This window comes from Chenopodium quinoa, unplaced genomic scaffold (genome assembly GCF_001683475.1).
Source record: "Chenopodium quinoa cultivar QQ74 unplaced genomic scaffold, ASM168347v1, whole genome shotgun sequence".
In the NCBI taxonomy this organism is placed as follows: Eukaryota; Viridiplantae; Streptophyta; class Magnoliopsida; order Caryophyllales; family Amaranthaceae; genus Chenopodium; species Chenopodium quinoa.
The window spans coordinates 557,644-584,809 of NW_018743518.1; the positions used below are offsets into that span (position 1 = coordinate 557,644).

General features: G+C 35.4%; 5 protein-coding genes across 8 annotated transcripts in view; 2 read left to right on the plus strand and 3 right to left on the minus strand.

Moving 5' to 3' along the window:
- Positions 1–742: 742 nt before the first annotated feature.
- Positions 743–2,838, plus strand: LOC110739996 (60S ribosomal protein L8-1). The gene is made up of 2 exons (XM_021920479.1): positions 743–1,266; positions 2,243–2,838. The coding sequence occupies exons 1-2, from the start codon at positions 827–829 to the stop codon at positions 2,583–2,585; spliced, it is 783 nt and encodes a 260-aa protein (XP_021776171.1). The 5' UTR covers positions 743–826; the 3' UTR covers positions 2,586–2,838.
- A 687-nt stretch (positions 2,839–3,525) lies between these two features.
- LOC110739997 lies at positions 3,526–7,425 on the minus strand. Its single transcript, XM_021920480.1, has 4 exons — positions 6,813–7,425; positions 5,019–5,242; positions 4,330–4,437; positions 3,526–3,854 (listed from the first exon to the last, which is right to left on the minus strand). The coding sequence occupies exons 1-4, from the start codon at positions 6,997–6,999 to the stop codon at positions 3,750–3,752; spliced, it is 624 nt and encodes a 207-aa protein (XP_021776172.1). The 5' UTR covers positions 7,000–7,425; the 3' UTR covers positions 3,526–3,749.
- Positions 7,426–9,623: 2,198 nt separating this feature from the next.
- Positions 9,624–17,725, plus strand: LOC110740001 (inositol-tetrakisphosphate 1-kinase 3-like). 4 transcript variants are annotated; one of them, XR_002514970.1, is made up of 11 exons: positions 9,624–10,230; positions 10,918–10,999; positions 11,490–11,522; positions 14,593–14,713; positions 14,976–15,068; positions 15,713–15,832; positions 15,943–16,119; positions 16,605–16,660; positions 16,750–16,896; positions 16,991–17,181; positions 17,354–17,725. XR_002514970.1 is itself a non-coding variant. In XM_021920483.1 (10 exons), the coding sequence occupies exons 1-10, from the start codon at positions 10,049–10,051 to the stop codon at positions 17,074–17,076; spliced, it is 1,035 nt and encodes a 344-aa protein (XP_021776175.1). In that variant the 5' UTR covers positions 9,624–10,048; the 3' UTR covers positions 17,077–17,725. The 4 variants fall into 4 exon arrangements, 1 of the variants encoding a protein (XP_021776175.1); XR_002514968.1 differs by having other exon boundaries at positions 16,750–16,834; positions 17,304–17,725; XR_002514969.1 differs by having other exon boundaries at positions 16,750–16,834.
- Positions 17,726–18,024: 299 nt separating this feature from the next.
- Positions 18,025–22,005, minus strand: LOC110740000 (F-box/kelch-repeat protein At1g22040-like). The gene is made up of 2 exons (XM_021920482.1): positions 20,924–22,005; positions 18,025–19,888 (listed from the first exon to the last, which is right to left on the minus strand). Exon 2 carries the CDS (start codon positions 19,844–19,846, stop codon positions 18,425–18,427), a length of 1,422 nt encoding a protein of 473 aa, XP_021776174.1. The 5' UTR covers positions 19,847–19,888; positions 20,924–22,005; the 3' UTR covers positions 18,025–18,424.
- Positions 22,006–22,160: 155 nt separating this feature from the next.
- The window catches only part of LOC110739998 (serine/threonine-protein kinase TOR-like), a 30,212-nt gene continuing 25,206 nt past the window's right edge, over positions 22,161–27,166 (minus strand). Inside the window, exons 46-57 of the mRNA XM_021920481.1 lie at positions 26,239–26,313; positions 26,072–26,138; positions 25,829–25,989; positions 25,554–25,727; positions 25,330–25,458; positions 25,152–25,235; positions 24,066–24,127; positions 23,924–23,996; positions 23,692–23,826; positions 23,335–23,508; positions 22,985–23,256; positions 22,161–22,364 (exon numbers count right to left, since the gene is read on the minus strand). Coding sequence (XP_021776173.1) covers positions 22,346–22,364; positions 22,985–23,256; positions 23,335–23,508; positions 23,692–23,826; positions 23,924–23,996; positions 24,066–24,127; positions 25,152–25,235; positions 25,330–25,458; positions 25,554–25,727; positions 25,829–25,989; positions 26,072–26,138; positions 26,239–26,313 — 1,425 coding nt within the window. The 3' untranslated portion in view covers positions 22,161–22,345. The remainder of the gene's footprint in view (positions 22,365–22,984; positions 23,257–23,334; positions 23,509–23,691; positions 23,827–23,923; positions 23,997–24,065; positions 24,128–25,151; positions 25,236–25,329; positions 25,459–25,553; positions 25,728–25,828; positions 25,990–26,071; positions 26,139–26,238; positions 26,314–27,166) is intronic.

The window sequence follows — 27,166 nt, forward strand, 5'->3', positions numbered from 1 at the left end:
AATAAAATAAAATATTCAATAAGCTAGTTTCAAAAAGAGCTTTTCAAAACCTTAAAAAGATTTTTCAATAAGTTATTTATCAAACACCCCAATTAAATTTTTCAAAAATTGTTTGTGTGCAACGAATTCATTGATTTTTTTTTATCCGATTTGATCCAATTTTTTTTATTCGACCGTTCGATCTATGATTTCTCATTCATGAACGTTGATAAGAACCTCCCATTTATATTTAGTAGCACCTTAGGATGGCATAACCTTAAAGTTAAGAGCGAGGTTGAAACGAGGAAACGCTTATGATCCTTTGGGCAAGAAACAATTTGAGTTTCTCCTTCGCAAGTTGGAGCTGAGGTAAGGAGGCCCAACTTGAAAGAGAGGTTCTTGTGTTGATGCTCACTAAGTGACTTGGTCATCAAATCTTCCAATTGCATGGTCAAACCTATAATAGTACCCATAAGTTATATTCAAGACTCTTATAAAAGGATTAAAAGCTCTTTAACAAACCCTTAAAACAAATTGTTTTTTTTTTTAAAAAAAAAAAACCCTTAAAACAAATTTTATTCTATTAAAAAAAAAAATAATAAAAAAAAAAAATCTGATACTAAAACTCAAACGAACAAAAACCAATTCACAACATTCAGAAACCCATGAATCCAGTCCACAAAAATAAGCCCAAAAAACCCAAATAAAAAACTAGGGCAAAAACCACAAACCCTAACCCATGACTCCTCACATAAAACCCTAACTCCCCCTACTTTCCCCCATTTCATTCCCACCGCATTCATTTGCAGTCTCCCCCAAAAACCCCTCATTTTCTCTCTCCGCCGCCATGGGAAGAGTGATCCGAGCTCAACGTAAGGGAGCAGGCTCCGTCTTCAAAGCCCACACCCACCACCGCAAAGGTCCCGCCAAGTTCCGAACCCTCGACTTCGGCGAGCGCAATGGCTACCTCAAGGGTGTAATCACCGAGGTCATCCATGACCCTGGTCGTGGTGCTCCTCTTGCTCGCGTCACTTTCCGACACCCTTTCAGGTACAAGCATCAGAAAGAGCTCTTCGTTGCTGCTGAGGGTATGTACACCGGTCAATTCATCTATTGTGGGAAGAAAGCTAATCTTATGGTTGGGAATGTTCTTCCTTTGAGATCTATTCCTGAAGGTGCTGTTGTTTGTAATGTTGAACATCATGTTGGTGATCGTGGTGTTCTTGCTCGTGCTTCTGGTGATTATGCTATTGTTATCTCTCACAACCCTGATAATGATACTTCTAGGTATTTTTCTCTTTCTTCTCTGTTTTGTTTTGTTTTCTGCGATTTTGATTTGTAATACTTGTTTGTTCTATGATTTTTGGATGGTTTATGAGTTTTGTGTGTTGGAAATGTATATTTGAGTTGGGTTTTTGATTTTGGGATTGAAAAATGGGATCTTGTTGTATGATTTATTTATGTTTTGGTTTAATGTTTTGGATTTCAGTTGATATTTATGGTGATTATTGAGTTGGGTTTTGTTTAGGGATTGAAAAATTCGATCTTGTTATATGATTTCCTTGTGTCTTGGTTTATCAGTTTGGAATTTAGATGATGTTTTTAATAATTGGATATATTAATGACATTGTTTTTGTGGGTTTTGATTATGATGATACTTCTAATAAGATTGATTAAGAGGAATTATTTCTGTATAATTGATTAATGTGACTGTTTTTGAAATGACTAATTGTTTTGAGCTTAGAGTTATGTATTGATGAATTGCAGATGATAGAATAAATATGTTAAATAAACTTATTCAATGAGATTTGAATTTGGCCATGAAATTTTTTGAGAGAAATCTCTGTCATCATCTAGGTTTATTATGTATGTCATTTATGTGGAATGTAGATGTTGCGAAGGATTTAGGTTATATAGGTTGATATAATTATAAAATTTTTAATGGACTCACTAATCTCTGCAAGTACACATTTCAGTCCTTTAAATCATGTTCCTGAGGCATAGTATTCGATAATTTTGCCATTCGATTAGGTTTGTATTTTGTGTCATTGTGAAGCATGATGTATTGTGATGTGGATTAAGGAAGTGCAACTGAGCTTTTAGCATGATCTGTGGTAATTTTGATATTGAATTCTGTTTTTATGATCTTTGAGTGTGATTGTAATAGCTATTCCTTATTAACTGGAGCTGCCAATGAGCTTATATCAACTCTATTTATAAATTCTGATTAGACCTATTTAACGAATTCTATTCTGTGTTGTAGGATCAAGCTCCCATCTGGTTCCAAGAAGATTGTCCCAAGTGGTTGCCGTGCTATGATTGGTCAGGTTGCTGGTGGAGGTCGTACTGAGAAGCCTCTTCTTAAGGCTGGAAATGCATACCACAAGTACAGAGTGAAGAGGAACTGCTGGCCTAAGGTTCGTGGTGTTGCTATGAATCCAGTTGAGCATCCTCACGGAGGAGGTAACCACCAGCACATTGGTCATGCCAGTACTGTTCGTAGAGATGCACCACCAGGGCAGAAGGTTGGTCTTATTGCCGCCAGGAGGACTGGTCGTCTTCGTGGTCAAGCTGCCGCTAATCTTTCCAAGAGTGACAAGGCTTAATTTACTTGGGCATTTTATTGTCATTTTTGATGTCGTCGTTTTGTTTATTTAAAGTTTCAAGTACCTATTTTAAAGATTGCAGTGCTAAGAATATACTGAGTTTTGTTTGCAATATTAGGAATGGTTTTTTTTTTATCATGGTGACATTGGATCAATTTCACTGTGCTAGTTCTTTTTTAGCTTTCATCTGTTGAATCAGCCTAAGATTAGTAGATTATTTGTATGAATTGCCTTGATGATAGCCTAAGTTATACATCTTGAAGCTTAGTTAAAGAGAGAAATATGCCGACAAATCCTATCATGCTTATGATTATACGAAGCGATTGGTTTGGGGTGTGTTTATGGACGCCTGTAGTACAATGCTGGCTCATGTTGTATAGTTCATATAATTTTACACAGGTTAAGCTGGTAGGTAGGTCGAATGATCTAGTTTAGACTATAGAGACACTGTTAGGCAAGAGCGGCAAGACTAATCCACTGATTTTTGTGGAATGTTTTACAAGTATTTGTACCAGGTCACAGTGGCTATGATGAGGATAAACTGCGTAACTCAAACCTAGCTGGCTTAGTCTGAATTATCTCCTATCTTAAAAAAAATTCCAAATTTGACTTGTATTGAATGCCTAATTGAAATCCTGATACAAGGGCTTTTTGATAAAAACTTTTGGGAAGGGCTTCTTTTGTACTAGTATGCGCTGCTTGGACATCATGAACACCAAGAAGGCAAGAACTTGAATGAGATCACTTCAATAGAGTATGCCAGGAACTTGGTGTGTTGATTAAATTGAATTGCTGTTACCTGGTTATTACAAATTTTTATTTGAATTACATTATATTCTATTAGTTGCTTTAAGATTGACTTAAATGTTAAAAGTGTAATATTCATAGCTTCTTGTTTGATTCTATCCTTTGGAGAGAGTAATCAATATTGAGCATTCCATTTACCAATATAAGTCTTCTTATATTTTGGCATCAAACGTACATACATACATACACTAATATGTATAAGCAGTTACATACAAGGCAGGAAAAGGATGGACATGAGTTACAATTCTTTTGCTTGCAAAATGAGGGAACTCGAAGACGAGGAACCCTACTAATAACCTGCCATCAAGGTTTTGGTATTTGCAGATGAATGCCGCCATTTTGATCAACAATGAGAGCCTATTGAATGATTCTATCTTCTTGCAGAAGTTCGTATGGATCAATATATTGAGGGAGAGAAGCTGTAGTATCAGTCCCATCATGAACAAAAGTTGGCCCAAAGTACTGCATCAAGAATTAGACAGTAAAAGGGAGGAGAAAATGCAAAATTATATTCTATTGCATCCCAGCAAGTCATAAATCAAGGGACAAAATATTGACAAAGCATCTACAATTCACTCTTTCTGTAGTGATCTTAGTACACAAACACCTAGTATTTTATCTTAGTCTGCCATCATCACTTTATGCAAAGTAGCCAAATTGTTTAGACTTCAATGTCTGTAACCTAATTGTTCAGACTGACATTAAATAACCACATTCACCCACTAATTCCATGTTGGAATAATTTCCTCAATGAGAAAGCAAGCCACTTGAAAGCACGTGTCAAACAAGCTATTGCTCTGTTTTTCAGAAATATTAATCACATTCATCCCTTGTTCTATTAATATTTCATTGATTCTGCTCAGTTACGATAGTTTATCATTCTCAAAAGATAGAAACGTTAACAATGCATGGAAATTTTATTGCTAGAAAGGCTTACCAGATAGAGAGCAGCAAAAGAACCAACTGTCAAAATTATTAGAGGCCAAAATGCCAAGAAGAATGTTCCACCAAGTGTCAATAAAAGTTTAGCACGTGGAATTAAGCCCTGGATTAAAAAAAACGTAGAAAATATTAGTGATTAGGCAGACAAGTAAAGCAAGTACAGGAATGAAATTGGTGCACCTTAGTAAGAGATATAATTATGAATGAATCATTTCAACTAAGGCAAAATGTGTGGACACAGTTAAGAAGGGTAAGTAATAAGAAGAAACCAAGCAGAAAATGGCAAATACTGAAATTCACACTACACTAACTTATAACCACAGTAATTTGCTCCTCTGAGGTTACCTAGCTTGTGCCAAAGTCACTTTCAGACAAAATAATGTTAAGGTCATGTTTCTGACTTTGGGCATCAAATTGATGATACACAAAGAGGGGGCAAATACTATAACTATGTCGCCGCAATGTATACAAACAAATCTATTTCACACCATACACACACACACACACAAAATGCATATACACATACTGATACGCAGAGACAAAGAAGGGAAACCATGAGGACAGAAAAGCAGCTTAAAGAACAAAAGAGAGAGGCAGGGAGCAATTGAACAAAAAAGACAATAGATCGGTTGAAAAGCTTGGATTTTTCAAGAAGCAAAGCATCAAAAATAAATTATGGTTAACCTCAAGGCCTTCGCTGTTCAGTGCCATTGATTGCTCTCTTTGATTAGTCAAGCTTTTGTCTGAATCAGTCGCAACTGCATTCCTCTTTGAATACAACCTGTCAGATCCATCTTCTGTAATCTCTTCCTCAATTTTGCTCCTATTGCTCTCCTCAAGCAGTGATGTGGGTGTAATGCCTCGTCTTCGGAGCTCTTTCATAAACAAAGATTCAGGAGGTTCGTTGTCTACAAGGAATCATACACAGGGTTAAAAGAAAGCCTAATCATTTCAATCTGTAATTCTAGCTGAATGAAATCTGAAATCACTATAAAATATATAAAGTGCTCAAAGCAAAGTAAACAAATCAAACCTTGTGCTCCTCGTAAAAATATACTGAGTACTTAATATCTTTTGTAGCATTAGCACATCATTAAAAATGAAGTCACAATCCCCTTAAGCAACATTCCCATATCAAAATATTGTAACCATAAATTATAATGTTTTAAACAGTGAAAGCTTCCGCACGACCATGACCATTGGAAATATGCAGTTAACATATTTGAGGCATGACCTTACTATCAGTCTGTCACGAGACAGTAAATGCATCTAAACAACAATCGATTAACATAATTGGTTGGTGTTCTAAGACATTATATCAATTCACATCACCTTATTCAGCTTTTTCAGTGAGTGCATCTCATTCCCGTTGCTTCAGACTCAAATGAACTATTCATCATGATTCCAATCCAAAAAAATAGCAATTTCATGCACACATAAAATTAACATCATAAAACAGTTAGTTTACACTAACACACTCTTTTTCATCTTGAGATAATCAAACAATTCTCGTAAATTTTTAAGTAAACCCATTTAACTTAAACCATAAAAAACTTCAAATCACTCAACCCAAACTCACAAGTTCCAAACTTTGCTTACACGATCCTGAAAACAAGCTGGCATTGATTCCCCACATTATACATAGTATCTTACAGACAAATGTATCCCTTATTCTAATTAAATTATAAATTTATAATTATTAAATTCTGAATGACTGTCATTGTTCCAATTATCATATTGATATACTCCCTACGTCCCATAATACTTGGGACGTTGGGGTGGACACGTAGTTTAAGAAAATTACAAGTGGGTTCATTTAAAAAATTTGTTCATTATATAAAATATTTTCTTTCGTATTTTTATATTGTAAGAAAATAAAAAGTGGGGGAGATGGGTAGTGAGGAGAGAGAAAATGCAGGATTTAATTGGGTTTTGGGGCTTGTGGTGTCAAAAGAGAGTATAGGAAAATATTTTTTTTATCAGTGGTCTCATTCCATATTTAATAACGTGTCAAGTATTTTGGGACGGACGAAAATGATAACTGTAAGTATTATGGGACAGTGGGAGTACATGACACAATGCTCCACAAATAGGATGTATCCACTATTGCCCCATTTATTACCCTTTTCTTACCTAAATCCAGTAATCCACTATCATACATAACAACTGAAAGGATTATCATAAACAATTACTAACAAACAAATAAGCCAAACCCCTAATCCATCATAAAGTTTCAATCTTTTTGCCAAGAAACTGACTTATTAATTCAGGTTATATGAAGTCTATAACTAATTTAAGTACCCCTAGTCCCCTCGCCCCTGAGGCCCTGAATTAATAGTCATGTTGATAGTATTAGCATAGTTGGAAATAATAACATGACAACTAAATTTATAACCATTAGAACAATTCCCAAATCAATCTTATAAATTAATAATAAAAAAATAGTTAGGAAATCAAGAAAGGAAAGTAAGAGCTTACTGCTGCTGTTGCTAGGACGATCATCACCATCTTGTAATTTAGAAAAAACCCTTGAACTCCGGAATCCCCTTCTTTTTAACCGGGTAATCCCTATCCTCTGAACTCCGGAATCCAATTCAAACCTTGAAGAACTAGGGAAAGAAGAAATAGTAGGTTTCATCATTTGCATAGAAGCCATTGCCACCATTTTCTTCTTTCTAAAGATTCTCTCTTTTTCTAGATTACTCTTACTTTATGAACCAAACAAAGAAACAAACAAAGAAACGACAATCAAAGGGAATGGGAAACCAATTCCATTACGTAAAACAAAGGAAAGAAGAAATAAAGAGTTAAAGGGAATGATTCTCTTCCTAAGAGGTGGCCGACGACGTGTTATAGAGCGGAGTAAGGCGGAGTTTGTGGCGGCGCAATTTGTGTTACGGGTGGAATATTGTGCTAAGTAGGTAGCTTTTTTATGACCACGAGTTTTGGGTAATTGTTACCAAAAGAAATAAAAATATGTGATGTGTGTTAATATTGTCTTGTAATGAGTTTGGACCATATATACTTGTATATTTTTGGGTGAATTGGTATGATATTAGCCGTGTAGGTGGCGGTTGACGAAGGTGGTAGACAAAGATGACAAATAATATAAAACCAACTAAACAAAGCAAGACATGGAGGCAATGCGTGCACGGTTTTTTTTTTTTTTTTTTTTTTATACTTGGAAAATATTGATATGATATTGTTCGAGAAGGGTATTGGAGGTAAATTAAAAGTAATTGACATGTGAAATGAGGTATAGCCGTATAGGAATATGATTGATAAATAATTTCAAAATGTATTATTTGTATTTTATTGTTATCTTGAGGTAATGGTAGTTTTACGATGTGTTAATAGATTCTATATTAATTCATAAAACATTTAATAATGAAAAAAAAAAAAACCTAAATATTGGTTTTTGTAGCCTATGTATTAACTACAGTGGCAGATCCAGGATTTTATAGGTGTTGGGTCACCGTCACCCATCGACCACATATTAATCAATATTTAAAGCATGAATTTTTTATAAGCTAATGATTTAATTAAAAAAAATCATTCCAAAAGTATTAAAATATCCACTTTACAACCAAATAGTTTATTTCTGTATAAAAAAAAAATAAATAAATAAAATTGTTCCCGTTGAGTTTTCATGTTTTGATATCAATCTATATATCATTCATGTTAGCATTAAAAAACAAATTTCTCTCTATATAAGTTAATTATACAAACATAAACTTGATAATGAAACAATAAAGAACTTATATTCTCAATTTGACAAGCATTTCAACATTCACAAATTTTAGTTTTGATTCAACAGTTCCAAATTTGGCAAACAATTACAATGCTCATAATAATATCAAATTCTAACTAAAAAATCAAAAATACCAAATTTTACAACTTCCTATGAATTTCAAACCTTAATTTCTAACAATTATTGCTTGTTGGTTTGTTCATGTAATGTAAAAACTAAAAAAAAAAAAAAAAGGTACTCCCTCCGTTTTTTTTAATGCTTAGAGTTGGAATTATGCGAAATTTTAAAAAGTTTTATTTGACTTTAATAAAATAAAATGTTAGTAGGATAGATAAGTCCATTTGTATTATACTTACCTTAATTTAGTTATATACTCCAATTTAATTACCTTCTTAGTTGTTTGTCTCCCGGTCAAAATGACAATTGATATTACTTTTTTATTCATTGATAATTAATGTATTGTAATGAGGATACTATATGTTACTCATATTATTCTTTTTTCTTCTTCTTTTTTTTTTTTTTTTTTTTATTTTTTTTTATTTTTTTTTAAATCCAAATAAGGAAAAATTACAAAAAAAAACTTTGCCTTATTATCTCCTACTCCGTATTCTTCTGTTATGTGTCAGTGGGACTTAGTGATTTTTTTCCTCTTAATTAGAAACTTTTTTTTTTTTTTTTTTTTTTTTTTTTTTTGTGTGTGTGCTGGGTCACGTGACCCACCTTGCCCAATGGTGGATCAGCCAATGATTAACTAAAATGTTAATAGCGCGCGAACACTAGTAATTTGGGAGATAAGAATAACCTTATTATTGTTTTTGATAGTTTACTTCTCTAACTTTAAGTGCCATCGGCGCTTTGTATGTACTACATTACATACATGATAACATCATATTACCATTGTTAAGGGTGTGAATTCTCAACTTATTATGATTGTCTCAAGCAATTACAAGTTCAAATCAAGTATTCCTTAAAAATAAAAATAAAATAAAAAAGTTCAAATAAAGTATGCTCTAAAAAGTTAAAAAGAGTAGTGATAAAATAAGGTAAATTTAAATATTTCATTCAAACTACACCCCTACAATTAAAATCTAAATTGAGCATATTGTTGTTTGTTTCCTTGACACCTCAAAATAGAAATAACTTACAACTAGAAATGCACTTATAGATGATACTATTCTACTCAATAATATATGAATTTGTATTTACAATTAGTTCAATAGCTAAAGATAATGATGAAGAAAAAAAAATCTCCGCATCAAAGTAAATTAGAGAGAAATAGAAAAATAACCGGACTCACTTATAAGACTAACCGACATCTTGCATGTCGATATATACCACCCTATCATTATTTTGTTTTGATAGTACAAAATTACAAATGTCCTTATTGACATTAGCCTCGTGCAAATTGCATCACACTTTTCACAAGTGGCAAGATATAATTTCCACAAAAGATTGAATATGTCACCCAAAATAAACAAGGGGGAAAAAAAAAAAATCCAGTACAAGTAGATAAGAATAACGCATGAAGGACAACCAAGTAAAAAAATAAATAAAAAAATCCACTAAAAATATAGACCAATGGAACATTCCAAAGCTCTATGCTGAATTTGATACTTAAATTCTCTTCATTTCCCCAATTTTCTCTCTTTCTCTCTCCTTCTTCTTCATCCTCACAAATTCTGCAAATTTCAGAATATTCGCCTCTTTTTCTTCGTAATTCTTCGCTTTCTTGTGCATTTTCCACACGCTATTAACAGGAAAATTAACCTAGAGAGAGAAAAAGTGAAGGATTTTTAGAGAGAGAAAGTAGTCATCGTTGACTGATACTTTGCAGAAATTCGATCACTGTTGAGGAATTGAGTTTCCGCCATTTTTGATTGTGTAATACCTCCAATTTCAGCTTGAATTTGGTGTTTGTTTGACGAAATTTGGAGTTTTTTTGGTCTTTGATTGTTCGCCGGGTATGAGGTTAGACGGAGAGATCAAAGAATTTGAGTATGAAGAGGAGAGAGAAAGTGTTGAAGAAATGAATTCGGTTTCAAATTCGATTAATTTAGGGTTTTCTCAGCAAGTAGTTGTTGGTTATGCGTTAACGACGAAGAAGAAGCAGAGTTTCTTGCAACCTAAGTTTGAACTCATTGCTAGGTATATAATTACACATTTCTTTTGTTTCGTTTGATCAAATTTCAAATTATTGAATTGTGATTTTGTCAGTTTGTTTAACCGCCATTGTTGTCTGCTTGCAATCATGAGGATCAGATATTATTTTGGAAGCTTGTGTAAGATAAATATTGCATAGTAATTAAATTGCTTTAATAAGTATAAAAATTAAGTATTATGTTGAATATTCCATGGCATATATGCTCCCGCCCTAATATATTTTCAAAGACTAAGTCGGAGTCAATGATTTTGAGATTTTTGAGTTTATATAGTACCTAAATTACCTAACTTATCTAATAGTACTGTTGATATAGTAAGAATACGAAGTATTTTTATTCATTCTGTTACTGTACCAATGAACTACTTGTAGTTTGCTACTGTACACAAAACACTGTATTAGAAGAAGTAGATGATGATAAGTAGTGTTTTACAGTTGATTGCATTGCCTCATGGACTTATTTAATGAGGTTTCGTCATTTCGTGATAATAGATACAATCAATGATTAACAGCTGTATTATTTTCTTTCTATATTTGTCTAATTTTTCGTTTTATCTATGCTCTTTGTAATGAGTATGTCAATTGTTGTTTGGTGAAAAAAGAAGCCAATATGGAAAAATTAAGTATCGTGTGTATTTTTAGAATCAATTTAAGTGTAGCTTTTTTTGATGCAGAGACAAGGGGATTATATTTGTTCCCATTGACCAACACCGGCCATTGGCAGAACAAGGTCCTTTTGACATTGTTTTGCACAAGGTCAGTCTATATATTTTGATACTTGACTTTGCATTCGTATATTTGTGATTATTGTTTTTAAAAATTACTAGTGTCCTTTTATATTCCAACATAGTGCACTTTTCAATACTTGGGCTTTTGTTTGAAGGATGCCTTTCTTTATCCACAGTGTTCTTCAATTCATTGGCTTTATTGAGTTTTATTCGTATACATTTCATATAACAAAGAGGTCAAAAACTAAGCTTTAGCAAATGTTATTACTTGTTTAGTTTGAAAAAATATACAAATTTGTTTTCTAGCGGGCTGAAGTGGGTGAGCTGTAGGCTTTCAGTATAGTATTTCCAGGGTATGTCCGGAAGCAATATTTCCCAAAATTTTTCTTTTTTATCATCAAATATGATCAATATTATCTTTTGTGAATTCATTCATGCTTATTACGAGCGTAATCCTTTTAGTTGCTTTTGCTTTAGTCGCATATCACTCTCTCTGATTAATCTTGTGTTTCTTACAGCTACTAAGCAATGAATGGAGCCAACTTCTTGAAGTAAGTCATTCTTTGAGATAACATATCTAGCAATGCTGATAATCATCTCATGTGTCACTTTTTATGATGCTGTGCTTCCTGATATATCTGATTATTCTGGGTGGTTTTCAGCTTGTTATATAACAATAATGTTCTTTTGGATAGTTTGGATCTCATATGACATTGATTGGTGGAACATATAAGTGACATGTTCCTATCACAAGTTAAAACTTATTGTTGCCTGACGTAATTTGTAGAATCATGCTCTGTACATCATGAACCATCACAAGATATTTATGCTTGGTCATTGAAGAGTTCAGACAAGTAGGGTAGATTATTCGCGTCAATCTGGATAACTTATCCAGGAGTTATTAGGTCTGGCTGCTAAAAAATACTACATTGCTGAATCCATTCTCGGGGTACCACTGCCTTGAACTGTATATGCTGATACGACTAGTTTTTGTCTTAGTATGCTGTTGGTTCTGGTCTTGGTAACTTGGGACCTTTATTTTCTGCAATCCCAGTTTTGTGTTGGGAAAAATCTAGTTTCTAATTATGCTGATATGACATAACTGGCTTAATGGATGGCCAATTGAACGGTTGATATAGGTTATAAAGAGCAGCAAACTAATAAAAATGAGCTGTTTGCCTATCCCTAATGTATGTCTATTGCTGTCTCAGTTATAATGTTGTACTGAGTTGATAGAGTTGCTAGTTCCTCAGTTATTACTCCTTATAAATGTATTTCTGCCTTATTGCTTAGGCTATCCTCATCAATGTTTATCTTTACCAAAAAGGTTTTTGTATCCTCCAGCTGCCTTCCTTTGTCACTCCATCTCTCCCCTATTTTCTTCAGCCCTTGAATCTTGAATTGAAGTGAGCTTCAATCACAGCTAAAACCCATTAAGTAGTTGAATATAGGTGCAGCCCTATTGGCAAATATGATGTTGGGGAGAAGTTGATCAATACAGCCCTACGCCCCTACCTAAATTGAGTATTGGGAGGAATAGGAAGTGTATGGTGTTGAATAAAAATCACGGTCAGACAGCTATTGACATAGGTAGGAGAGAGAATATGATATATGTTGGGTAGGAAGATGTGGAGCAAGAGGCAGGTGAGTGGTGACTATTGGCTTCTTAAAATACTCTAAGGGAGGCCTTTGAAGGATTGGGCTATGGAGTGTTTAGTAGTTGTTTCTTAAGGATAAATGCTGGAGAGTCATATTGGTGGTTGCAGAAGAAGGCAGAGTTTTAGATCTTAGTGCCTTAATTTCTTTTTTTATAAGTACCTTCAAGTAATAAAGTGCTACTATCATTGAAGAAAAGGACACCTTTCCTCCTACAGGTAGGTGAGGAGAACAAGAATCAGTTTTAATGGATTAAAAACTTTGTTTACTAGAATCAAATCCAGGCTTTAAGGAGAATACGACTGTTCTGTGTTTAGGAAGTAGGTTCTTCTGCAGAAAGTATGCTTTGTGAGGGGGGGGGGGTGGGGGAGAGTGGGGGTGTGTTTTGATGACTGATTGATTGCTATGTGGGATATGACAGTGGCAGCAGCATGGGCCATGGGGTGGTGAAGTTTTTTTTCTTTTTATTTTGGGGGGTGGGGGGGGGGGTGTTTGTGATGGTGTGAAAGGGTTGCTGAATAGGAGGATAAAATCTTTCTTGGCCTGCTTCTAGGTGTAAGGAATAAGGTAAGAATTCAAACCCATGGATTTCCTAGAAATCAGTACCTCATGAGAGGTGTTGGTTCCTCCTTTTCTTTCCTCACTCCTTTTATCTCTACCAATGCCTCTTCCTCTATCTCTTCCCCGCTCATTGTGCTCTCCTCTCTCTTTAGCCATTATGGAGCTTCTTGAGCAGTGGCACTGTGCTCTAATATATGAAGTGCATAGTTAACCTTAAGGCCGTCGAGAGTAATTCACCTTGTCTAGGAAGACCTAACTTTTATACTTCTAAAGTTCTAATCGAGTAAGAATATCTAACACGTACTATTGATACTCTGTCATTTTACGCATAAGAGTTACCCAATTTTAGGGATTAGCGCTCTGATTTTAATGTTGCTTTTGGTGGTGGGGGAGGGAGGGTTGGATGAGTGGAGCCTTGAGCCATGAATGCTTTTAGTCATTGGCTAATGCTGAGTGTATAGGAGTATTATATTTCATCTTTCTCTAGATAACTGATTTCACAGAGATTTCCTTTTATCTTTGCTCTTTCATTGAACATGTGTTTCTGCAATTCTAAGTTAAAGAGCAAACTCTGCTTGCATGCAGTGAAGAAAGTAAAGTTGTTAATGATTGTATGTGGTGTCAGTTTTTGGTGTTTGCACTATGCATGGGTTTGAGCAATGGATGAGATAGTCTGGAAGGTGAAATAAATTAATGACCTTTTTGTTACGTTAAGTCCGTTATGTAAAGTAATTCAACATGATGTAGTGCGAAAATGTTGTTCCATAAGTTGTATTTAAAATCACACTGTGTCTGACATATGCTGTCCTATCTGCATTAGCCATTGTAACTTGAAGCTCAAGCCATTAAGTGTATTACTGTATTTATATTTTTGAAATTCACCTTTAAGAAAACTTTGGGCCATACTTAAGTCCACTACGAATGTTTGAAGTCTCTTTCTTTACAGATTATCTTGATATGCTGTTTAAAGTTCTATAACTGTATGTAATATCTAAGAATTTTTTTTAAACCCATACTGATAATGAAGTTGAGAATTTCCAGTCTATCATGTCACATTGCAACTATGTCGACATGACATGCTACACCTGAAAAACACCAATTTTGTAATACTGAGGTTGCCACAGTTTTGAAGACTGAATGCATTGGAAACTTTTTCAATACTTAGGTTATTATATTTCTCTTTGACAGTTTGACAAACAGTAGCTTTCAAGATACTACTTCTACAGAGGAATGAATATAATAAATAAATAGAAAACTAAATCTAGACACAAATTGCTATCTTGGTCATTGTATTTGTCTCATGTACTAAGGTGTTTACTGAGTTATATGCCTTTCAAGTGAAGCTTTGCCACATTACATTGAACTTCAATCTTACCATTTTCCCTGTCCAATTTCATTTTGAAGGATTACAGACTCAAGCATCCAGATGTAATGGTTCTTGATCCTCCTTATGCGATACAATGTGTGAGAAATAGACAGTCCATGCTTGAAGATGTAGCTGCTTTGGGCTTGACTGATTCTTATGGTAAACACTGTTACATGCTCCTTAGTGCTGACATTTATCTGATTTTAATCGGATCTTTCTAATTTTTATAAGGAGAACAATACTTTCTCCATTTTCCTTGTATTTCTCTACTGATTGAAAATATTCTTGCATTTCTCAAGTTTAATTTTTTCAAAAAGTTGCTTACTTATTTGGATTCTTGTTTCTGTGATCTTATTTGTCTTGTTGTATAGAAGTTTATCGTGTTGACCTGACATATTTTCTATTATTTTATATCCGTTAGGCAGAGTATGTGTGCCTAAACAGCTGGTTATTGAGAAAGATCCTACGTTGATTCCTGCCGAGGTTGCTAAAGCTGGATTGAAACTCCCATTAGGTATGCATCCTGTGCTCCGTTTCTGTCCATTGTAAATTAATAGTTGTACTGCTTTTTTAATGGTAGTGAGCCTCGGAAACTCGTGAGAATTACATAGTGGTTCTATCATTGCCCATAGGATGTGCAAACTGTTTAAATTGTAGTGCACCTATATCTTGCATATTTGGATTATTGTGTTTCTATTTTATAATGTAGTGTTGGCATTTAGTGCTCTCTTAAGTGTTAATTGTTTGAAAGGCTAGTAGCCTTGTACGGAGGAAATCCGGGGATAGGCTTGTAATTGTAAAGCATGAGAACGTTGATGATGCATGAATGACAATGAGTCTTGATTCTTGAATGATGTATAAAACAATGGTGGTATATATGATTGTTTACATTTTGTGATAATGAAAAATATTTAGATGCTTGCCTGGTTGCCCCTACCTGCATTGAACAGGTTTGCTTTGTCAGTTGCAAAAGAGCCTTGGCATTTGGCTAGCAATTTATTTTTCTTGGTTAAGTTTCCATGTTGGAAAACAGAAATGTTTATGGTTGTAGAAAACAGAATGCAACATCAACTTTGGAATGGCTTCAAGATTCTTGTGTCCTTGGTATGTTGGTATTTGTACAGTAAATTGAACTTGGGCTTTTGGATTGTATTGCAGTGTCAAAACCATTGTTTGTGGATGGAAGTGCAAAGTCACACGAGCTATTCCTTGCTTATGATAATGTCTCTCTATCGAATCTTGAGCCTCCATTGATTCTTCAGGAGTTTGTTAACCATGGTAATTTGTCAATTTTGATGTATTAACATAGTATGTCTTTTTTCCCTGCCCTTCCTAGTTCCTACTGTAGGTAACTAAAGATATCAATCAATTCTTTTGTTTCAATGCAGGTGGTGTCATGTTCAAAGTCTATGTTATTGGGAATGCTATAAAAGTTGTAAGGCGATTCTCTTTACCAGATGTCTGCAAGAGAGAGCTCTCAAAGTATGCTGGGGTTTTCCAGTTTCCAAGGGTTTCATGTGCTGCAGCGAGTGCTGATGAGGCAGATCTAGAGCCTGGTATTGCTGGTAAGACTATGTTATCATACACCAACTAAGGAAAAATTAGAGTTCCGAGGCCAATTGTGCTACTGCTGGCTCATATAGCTTTCTCAGTGTCTGAAATGACAAATTGACTGACAAAGAAAACAAAATTATAATCACACTGCTTATAACATGCTGGATGTGGGTTATATTGCGGATTTCATGGAAACCTTTTGTCATTTAAAATAGTTCTCCATGAGAGGAGCTGTTGTGCTCAAATTATTTGTTGTCTTATTGATATTGATGCAAAATTAGTCACTTGACTGCTGACTCATTTTAAAGTGAATTACTTATTTGCCTTCAATAGCCTCTTTTTTGCTGGTGGTGTTGAGGATTGGAGGGGGTAACAATATATTTTATCCTGAACAATCTGTTGGGTGTAAGGAGAGTTTGTATTTTTCAAAGTATGGAAAGCCTCTATTTGAGTGTATTACGCCTGACAGGATTGCATTGTATTTGGTCTGTTTCAGAGCTTCCTCCAAGACCGATGCTTGAGAGACTTGTTGGGGAACTTCGCCGCCGAATGGTAATTCCCTGTTGTTCATTGTGTCCCCCTTTTTATAGCATGTTTTCTCTAGACATACCTCTGCTTCTGACCCTTGCTGTATTTTTCAGGGGCTTCAGCTGTTCAATATTGATATTATTCGTGAGCATGGGAAAAGAGATCTATTCTACGTAATTGACATAAATTACTTCCCTGGTTAGTTTCTTCATCTATCTTGAATGTTGATATATAGCTGCCTGAACCACCCTCTCTCACCAGTAAGCACCAAGTACAATACTTCAAGATTGATCATTTTACTCAATCTGGGATACAATTCATTCTAATTGTAAAATTGGCACTTCCATCTATCAGGTTATGGAAAAATGCCGGGATATGAACACATATTTACTGATTTCCTGGTGGGTCTTGCGGACAGTAAAAACCAAAAGCAGCTCTAGTTATAAGCTCAGAGGTTATAAAGCCATTGGCATAAACCTGCTTGCAGGCCATTCCGCAGAAAGTTGAATACATGTCAAAATCTTGGATTTTCTAAATGCTAACTGGTATGAATGACCCTCCACAAATGCTTAGCTTTTTTAGCAGTTGAAGCATTCAGGTTCACGTGCTAGTGGCTATTATTTATCTAGCAATGAAGCAAACTTGTTTTATGTAAATATGTAATCAGGTATTGTCCCACTCTTTGGGGCACTTTGATACATGCTCTGGATTTGGCAGGAGCTAACTTATTCAGATCGTGATTTCTGGTGGAAATTCGGCATGGCTGAGTGCAATTACAAGTGAAGCAATGTACCTATAGTCCTCCAATCCTGAATTTGATTTCCCTTCATAAATTCTTGAATCTTGATTCTATCTAATCCTAGAAAATGGAGAGAATAAAGGAACATCCCTTATAAGAGCAGAATTATTGTGTAATTTTTATTTATTTTTTATTTTTTTTTTAACCGCCCATCATTATGGTATTCTATTGATTGTTCTGGTAGTATTAGTTTTGTAGGTGTTTGAATTTTTATTCTCAAGGAGATGTTCACTGGTTATCGTTTAGCCTTCTAATTGTTAATTTACGAAGCCTTACAAAGGTGTATCTGATCTTTTGGTCTATGTTACCTTTTTAAACGTTTGAGATTAATGTCTTCCCATGATATTCTTTTTGGCATAAGGCATGACTCTTGGGACTGCTAGAAAAACATGAAAAGGACCAAAAGGTTCAACCATCCAAGCTCAAACCATGTGTCTACATTTAACTCTATTGACAGTAGCATTACAAAAATATACGAAGAGCATTGATAATATTGGTTTTTTTTTGGTTTTCATGGTTGTACTCGTATTAGTTGATATGTTTTAAACTAATGCCATATAACAGAGGTATGCTGTACTGGAATAATCTCTAAATAGAAAAGAAAAATAAAATGAATTAAGAGTGGAGTAGACATAGTAGGACGTGGTATTATGTATATCTACAATGGACACAAACCAAACAGCCACAATCGCGTAAAAAAAAAAGGCATAAGAAGCACTTATTAGTTATTATTACGCGTTCCTATCACTACGCTATCAGCAGAAACTTGTACCCCTATAACCATGTGCAATTGCAATAGAGCGCAATTATTCATATGGTAACCTCTAAGCTCCACTCACTTTTAGCCTTCCCTTGGGGCAGGACACCTAGAATGTGCGATGAGTGAAAAGATGCATCACGTTCATCCATCTAATGCTAGCGCAAAAATCTGGGCGATTATATCAAGTGCAGGTCTAATCAGATTCAAGCAACGATAACAACATCAAGAATCAGATTCTGAGAATTTGACAGCTAACCAACTCAGAAGGCCCAGTTCGCCTTGATGCAATGACTTTCCAGATAACTTCTGACGGAGACGATGCAACAGAGCTTTCAATTAAAGAGCATCTGTTAGACAATGAATTTAACTGCGCGGGTTGTGCCAAGGGCCCCGTAGCAGCTTGCAAAACTGCAATATCAGAATTGGCATCTTTAATGATCACATGAAGCTTTCCAAGGAAACCAGCAAGTAAATATGGAGATTCAGCATCAGTTTGATCATGAGTCATAGGAACTTCTCCAGATATAACTTTCCAAGAATCATCTTGGTGATCATATACTTTAATCTTAGCATTATCCAAAGAGCCTGACAGATCCAAAGCGTATAACTCATCATCAACTACAACACTCAATTTGGTTCCTGCCTGCTTAGCAGGCCAACCCTCGCCCATTCCAACAGGCATTTCAATCCATGAATTAGTTTCTGGGTCGTATATTTCGCCACCAGCATCAACAAAGAAAGGCCAGCAGTACAAACTTTGAGGCACATAAAGCTTATTCTTGTATGTTGTCAATCCTGTTGCTATTGGCTTGAGAAGATCGGCTAAAAAAGCAGTAGGCATGACCTGAGCCTTAGCGAATGGCATGCTGGGAACCTCAGACCACTGATCTGTCTCAGGGTCAAATACTTCAGCACACTGCAAAGGAGTTAACCCACCTCTGTATCGGCTAACCCCTCCAACAACGTAGAGTTTGTTGTTAATGACTCCTGTCTTACTATAAGCTCTACCAGTTAACATGGGGCTCACTTCATTCCAGGTATTTAAAATAGGATCATAGCGTCGGACACACCTTAAAGCTGAGGTCCTCGACAGTCCCCCAACTACATAGAGACAACCATTCACAGCTGCAATTGAACAGCCACAGAAAGGAAGTTTATCCAGTGGATCACCTCCACCAAGCCACCCTCTTACCGCTTCTGCTATTTTCAATTTTGATCCCAAAGAGTTCCACACTTGAATAGCCAAGCCTCTCTGAGATTCATCATGGGTTAAGTTACGAGGCATTGGGGGCAACCTTTGCCATTTCTGAGAAACAGGATCCAACGCATACCATGATAAGTTATCTTCAACACGAGACAGTATGAAAAGCCACTCTTCGGTTATTTTAAACTCTCTTCTTAAATCATATATTTCAGAAGTAGATAAAGCTTCTTTCCAAGTCCGAGAAACCAACTTCAGTTGCAAATAGTAAGCTCTAGGTACTCTGGCAAGAATCTGGAGTGATAGTTCATTTGGAAGAGAAGGAATTAGTCTTGTGCTATGCTCAAAGCACCTTGTTACCCTTTGCCGCTTGCAAGAGCCTGTACTTGTATCCTCATAGTCCAGCCGTTTACACTCACTAGAACTGTTCAGGCTGAATATACCACCCATTAAGCCGAGCAAGTCAATTCATAACCATAAAAAGTACACGGCCTTCATGCAAAAAAAAAAAGGCATGAGTTAATCTCTAAGAGTGAACACAACAGAAAAGGTAGACATAGCTACAAAACTAAAGATTTGTCCCTAAATTGAGGGAAAAACTAAAGCGGCCATTGCTAAGGGGATACAGATCCTATACACTTAGATAATACGGCAACAATACAAGGAAAACACGAAGGAGTCTAACCCTTGTATTCTTCTCTAAAATCCTAAATTGTGTATAATACTAAAGAGGCCATTGTTAGGGAAGATATAGAACCTATACACTTTAGATAATGTGGCAACAATCTAAGGAATACGCGAAGGAGTCTAGCCCTTACATTCGTCCCTGAATTGTTCCACATCACCTAGGCTCGTGCACCCGGAGACACATATGACTAGGTGTTACGGTGTCCATGGCTAAAGTCTTCCATCAATTAAACCAATGAAGTCAATCTCTCTTCTGTCAAATGAAATATAGAAAAAGATATACAAATACCTAACTACAACTAGTCAATAATATATCAAATCATACTAAGATTCCATTGAAATTCCAGACATTCTTACATTAAATAAACACGAATATTGCAGATACACTTGTTTTCACACTCCAAAAACCAATGTTGATTGTGCTAAAACGGACCAATTCATTATTTACACTCAGTTTACATTTCTTCAAAATCTCAACTAAAGCATGTAATTTCTCTCACCTCCAAACTCAAATTTACAGCTAATTCAACAAATTTCCCCAAATTATAGAGCAATTAACACCAAAAATTTCCGATACAAAAAAAAAAAAAAAAGAAAATGAAAAAGAAAGAAAAATAGTAATTTTTTGCAATCAAATCAAAATGAATTGTTTTTGCGAATTTTCTTGAGAATCACTTTACGAACACCAAAAAGAAAGTAAAGAATATGCAAATTCAACGCAATGAAGAAAGGTATGAAAAATACTATTTTAATAGAAATACTAGGAAAATAAACCTTATATTTTGCGATCAATAATCAATCAATTAATTAAAGTGTTAATTAAAAGGGGGAAAACAAAACCTGAATTACGCCGCAATTTAATCGGAAGAAATAGTTTTGTTTGAGCATGAGAATAATTTGCAGAGATCTGACAGAATAAAAATTAAGCTTGATAGAATTTGGAAGAAATTGAATAATGAAGGTACAAAAACAGAGATAATTTCAAGATTATGAGGAGAGAGAAAGTGAACAGGAGATCCACGAGTATATTTGTTTATATATACTCAGGACCGTAGGAGGAGAGAGACTGTGTTTAACCACAAACTTCTTGGAGTGTTGTATTGCGTACAAATATTAATACGAACAAAATTAGTAAGTTACAAGCTTACGAAATAATATTATTTGATTCTTTTTTTTTTTTTTTGAAGAAAATATTATCTGATTTTTGTAATTACAACTTATCACATTTTAAATCATGGACACATGTGTACGATATTTAGTTTCCACCAATATTTATAATTGAGTTTGATTAAAATTTAACCCGAAATGAAGAAAAGTTTTTGATTTGTCTTTTAATTGGTTATAAACGTTTTTTTTTTTTTTTTTTTTTTAAGGTAAGGAGAACCCTTATGGTTTTTTTGGTCCGATAATTACGAGTCAAATACTTTGAGAGTGAGGGGAAAAGGGCAAGGAATCCCCGAAAGTGTCTCTAGTATTTGCTATGTTGGGACTTGGGATTCGATCTCAATACTTTGTACTCACTATAAATTAAGGGCATGGAAAATACAAAGTAGATATTAAACTTTTAATAAGTTGACTCGTATCATGAGGGGGGTGTTGACTCGTATCATGAGGGGGGTGTTGGCCCGTGTGGGTGGGGTGGACCTTGGCAAAGAAGAATAGGGAACACTATATTCTGGCTAATTAATAACCAGCTTATTCCAATTTAGAGTCACATTGTGTTGTTCTAAATTCAATAAATGTCACTACACAACTACCAAAGAGGTTGTGGTTTAAAGATAGATTAACACTGATTAAAAATCAAATGTTGCGTACAATGCCCAATTATTCCCACATCTAAGTAATCCAAGTATCAATACAAAATTTTAAGTCCTATTATCTATAGGCACAAAGGTCGTTGATGCAGATGATACTCCCTCCGTATGAAGTATTTGTAGCACATTTTGAAAACTAAACTCTAGGATTCAGTGAGTAATATAGTTGCAAAATATCAATCCCTATTAGTCCACGTTTGTAGAAAATAATAAAATTTGGTCTGAAGGTAAACACATCTTCTACTTTCACCAAAAAAAACACATCTTCTACAAGAGCTTGTATTATTGCATAATGAAATTTCTGTACAAATAATGCTACAACATCATATATGTACATGGTGAGAATGTGAGATCTATACAACCTCTGTTGCAATGATACAAAAATGGGGAAAGAAAAAGAGAAGAATAAACATATGTACACCATAAACAACATACAATCGGTTGTTGCTCACCAAAATGGGCACCACCTGAAAAGACAGAACGCGTATGTTAGCCAAAGAATGAGATCAAATGAACACACACTAAAAATTATTATTCCATTTATTTCTGAGTGAAAATTGCAGTGAAGGAAAAAAGAAAAAGATAGGTGGGTAAAATGAGTCAATATTACAAAACAGAATAAGAATTAATAGGAGTTCAAAATGAGTTACATGTAGAAAAGAAATTAAGTGCAAGAGATCCTATTTGATTTTAGTGGGTTCATTTCATGTAATTATCCCTTCCTAATTGATCTCAAGGGTCTAATTGTGCATTTCACACTGAAGATAAATAAGAACTGGCATCTTTAGCAAAATATAGCAAACCTAACTACCTGATGCACTCCCACATTCAAAAGGAAAAGAAAAGTCTCAAAGCAAGCACCTGTTACGTTTATAATATTATGCATCTAATTCGATAAATAGAATCACTATCGAATCTTTGTGAAAAAGCGATCAAGTTCCAAAAAGATGGAAACAATCCAAAATTTAGTTCTGGCACATCTCATATTCTCATCGATTTCTCAGCATGTTACGGAATTTTTTTTTTTTTTTTTTTTTTGGGGGGGGGGGGGGCGCTAAATTTACAGTAAAAAGATTAGGATTCATACCCGACGTAATTTTGGCATAAATTCTCATATGAAGTAGCCTGATCTATCAATTTTTGAACCTGTAGTTTGACAGACAAGCCATGTTCGACTTCACGAGAATCTCCTGCTGCAAAGTTACTAGTCTTACTACTGTCCGCTGCACCTTGGCCTGCAACTGTAGAAGCAGAAACCGTGGAAAAGTCACGCCCTGTAAGCTTGTTACTCATCCGAGCCATAACCATCACAGCACGCTCATTCAGAACCTCATTAGCATCACCGAGTTGATTAACAGCCTAAGGCGGCAAAATAGAGAAGATTAGATCAATATCAGAGGGTTAAACCAATCCAAAAATTTGTGGGATTCCCCAAACCTGTAGTAGTTCTCTCTCTCGAACTCCTCGCTGAGGATGTGAGAGGTTATTACTTGAAGAAGGTTCTTCACCATTCACAGCAGAAGGGATATGTGCACTTGCAAGAGTAGAGATTTGTGGGACTTCATTGAAGTTGAAAAGACGCCAATTTATAAGAGGATCGTGAACAAAAGCCTAAACCCAAAAGGTGAACAGGGGTTACAGAAGCATCATATTTCACGCCAATGGTGAACCCAAAGGCAGCAGAGGAAATCAAAACAAGCTATCAAAGCTCCTAAATCACATGGTGCAAAAAAAATCCAGTATTTGTATACTAACAGGCAGGAAATATTAAAAAAAAAATACTGGTCTTTCTACCTCCATCATAGCCATGACACTGTCCTTGTTTGTTCTAAGAACTTGCATCACATTTTCACATGTTGTGCGGAAGGTACCCTCTATTCCACTGACTTCCATGGCTTTTACAAGCATTCTAGTCAAGCGAAAAGGCACCTGCACATTATACAATAGGTCAATTAAATGCAATTCACACATCAGAAATCAGAGATTTTATAGCCAGTCACCCAAAAGAAAAGAAAGCACATTGCACCTTTTCAGGGAATTTCTCTCTGTTCATCGATGCTTCAAAGCAGTCCCCAAAATCAATATGCAAGATTTTCCCACTGAGAAATTGTAAAGTTAATTATTGTCATACATAATACTAGCTTTGTAAGCTACATTAAATACTATACCTGTAACGATGTAGCATAAGGTTACTTGGGTGTCGATCACCCAAGCCAAGAAGGTAGCCGACCTGGTAGACATTCAATGCAGAAACATAAGCTTTTTTTTTACCAAATAGATCAGGGGGTCAGACAAAAAATTCATGTTGTCATTTAAAAGAAAAAATAAATCATCAGCACTATTTAGTAATGTTACCCATGTCTATGTCCAACACGAGTACGTGTCCAAGTATCTGACTCGGCTATTTGTGAAATTCTATGATATTGAACTAAAATGAAGTGTCTAAATGTCCTACCCATGTCCGTGTATCAGGGGTACGACACGGGTACTTAAAGCGAAATGAAGAGTGAGTAGCATTAAATCCACTGTAGTGATGATAAAAAGGATTACAGGCCCGACACAGAAACCTTGGAGGTTCACACCTGATTTGATTTGCTTTGTTTTAGCAACTGATTTGGTAGTGATAATCAGACAAGGTCAGTCGTTAGGTTAACCGGGTCAAAGGCAGAACCAGAACTGGTAGTTTGTGCATACAATTATTGCATTATTAACTATACTGAGTTTTCTGCAACAATGTAAACAAACATGTTTGTTTCTTTCTTATCATAATTGAGCTAATTCATTTGGAATATAAATAAGTATTAATCAGTTTTTTTTCACCTGGTGATACATGCAGCTTCAATATAACATTTTCCAAGACCCGCCTTTTTCCCCCCTCGGGTTTATCTTTACCTATTCTGTCAATTATTTTTTATGGATCAGTCCCAAAGGAACTTCAGCTTGGGTATGGGAAAATGGTGTTGCCAATACGAAGTCATGATGATAGCTAGGGATGGTGTCAAGCAGTCTTTGATGCAATAAGAAGTCGCACTTAGGACTTGGGTGTAATGTCTGACACAGATAACATTGCAGCTTCAGACTCATGCTGAATACTTGTGACGAAGTTTATCCACTTACCGTGCCAAGATATGCATAGTAAATTACTAGAATGGGAACAAAATCTAAATGTGTAAATGGAGAGGCAATGATTGTTCTTGGTGAGACTAGATGCTTAATAACCTCATATATGTAAAGAAGCGGAAAGCAAAGCATACCATGCTCATCACTGCTAAACTTCTTGTATAATTAGTTCGCCTGTACAACCAGACTTCTGACGTGCGACTTTTCAACCAAAGTACCTGTCACAATATATTCAAGTTATCAGTATTAAAACAGAAATGAGAGTTAGAAAAAGCAAGATGAATTATTTTAGATTACTAGACAAGTACATACCTTTGCTAAATCATTTCCTTCGGTATTTTGCAGAGCATATTCAAATACTTCTACTTTGGATATGAGTGGTAAATGGTCATAATCTGGCGCAAAACTGAGCATCAACCTGTGTTCTTGATTTAAGGTGATCTGATAACCATTAAAACGAGAACCATTTTGGAGATCAGAGAATGAGTTAATGATGCATAAGCAGTAAAAGAAAATTTCAGTCAGCTTCAATTAACCTTTCTAGCATCCCTGTACTCTCTTATGAGGTGATGTAAAGTATCACAATTAGGCACCCATCCAATTAGCCCACTATTCGGAGACAAAGGAATGACAGAATATCGTTGGATGGAAAGATCTTTTTCAGAGGTTTTACGAGCATTCTCAAGAAGAGTATTCACCAAACCAAAAAGCTGCAAAAGATTAAACCATGTAATTAACTGCCTGCAGAAGAGGCTTTATCTTCAACAAAGCGACATATTGTACACAAAATTCAATAATTATGTGGATTTACCTGCATGACACGTTCATCTTGACGTAGGTCTTCATGTCCCTTGAGCAAAAAAGCATAGTCCTCTCCATCACTACCATGAATGGTCAACTTACGAGGCCGTTGTTTAGAGGTCATTACAGTAAGTTGAGGTGCAAATGACTTAATAGTCACCACTGGTCCATCTAGAATATCGAAGCCGACACAAGTATTACGTTAATAGTTGAGACTCCTTAATTTAGCTATGAGTCATACAATAGCACTCACCAGCACGATAGGTTCCAGGAACGGCAAGTTCCAAATTACGACAACTCAGCAACTCAGGCGAAACTGACTGTTCATGGAAATATGGAGATTCAAAGAATGCCTAAATTAACACTTAAAATATAAATTGACATTATAGTAAATTTTAATAGTTTGAACATGAACCCTGCCTGCAAGTCTAGGGTAGTAAGTGACTGAAGCTGCCTATCTATCCGTCGAAAGACATGATAATAAAGGTCCCAGGCCTGGCAAAAAGAAAATATGCATTAGATACACAAGGGGTGAACAAATTACATCACCCTCAAGCAAGTAGTAAATATTTTTAAAATACTTGAAAACTTCCAATAAAAATTCAGGTTAGATGCAGGCACAAGATAGCAAGTGCATGCGATCAGGCAAGATGATGCATATGCCAGCTTCAATTCCCAAATGGTTCTAATGTAGTATAACAAATGATTCCCAGCAACACATCTTAAAATTCGAAGAGAAGTATGAACAAATGATTTGTTAGAGAAAATTAAATCATGGATGCCAGCTAACAATTTCGAACGCAATCAGCAGGGGAGTATGATTGTCTAAATCTAATACCACATGCAGCTACGCAGCGGAGCAATGGATGAGGCAATGAGAATAATAAAAAATCTAACATACACAACAAGAGTATAGGTGATCCTCCTCTCATTCCAGGGGGATTGGGGGAGGGAAAAGTGGGCATGACCCAAGTAATTTATTAGTCATCTGGCTCTCATTTGTCAATAGAAGTGTTCTATCGTTAACTGCCTGCAATTGGCATTGGATATTAATTGCGTTAAGACACAGGTAGTCTGAGGAAACATATGTATGCCTGCTCTGACAAAAATGTAATTAAATAACAAGAGCCCTAAAGCTTTTTTTCATACTCAGAGAAGGATAAAACATTCTAGCACCAACAAAATAGTTTTCAAAGTGAAACAAACTAAGAACACATAAACCAAGCTGAGCCTTACCAGCTCAAGGCCTGGCTCAGCTACGTTAGATCTGCTAATGCGTGCTTGACACAAGCCTCGATGGAGCAGAGCACACCAATGGGAATGATATTATTCTATAATTGTGAATTGG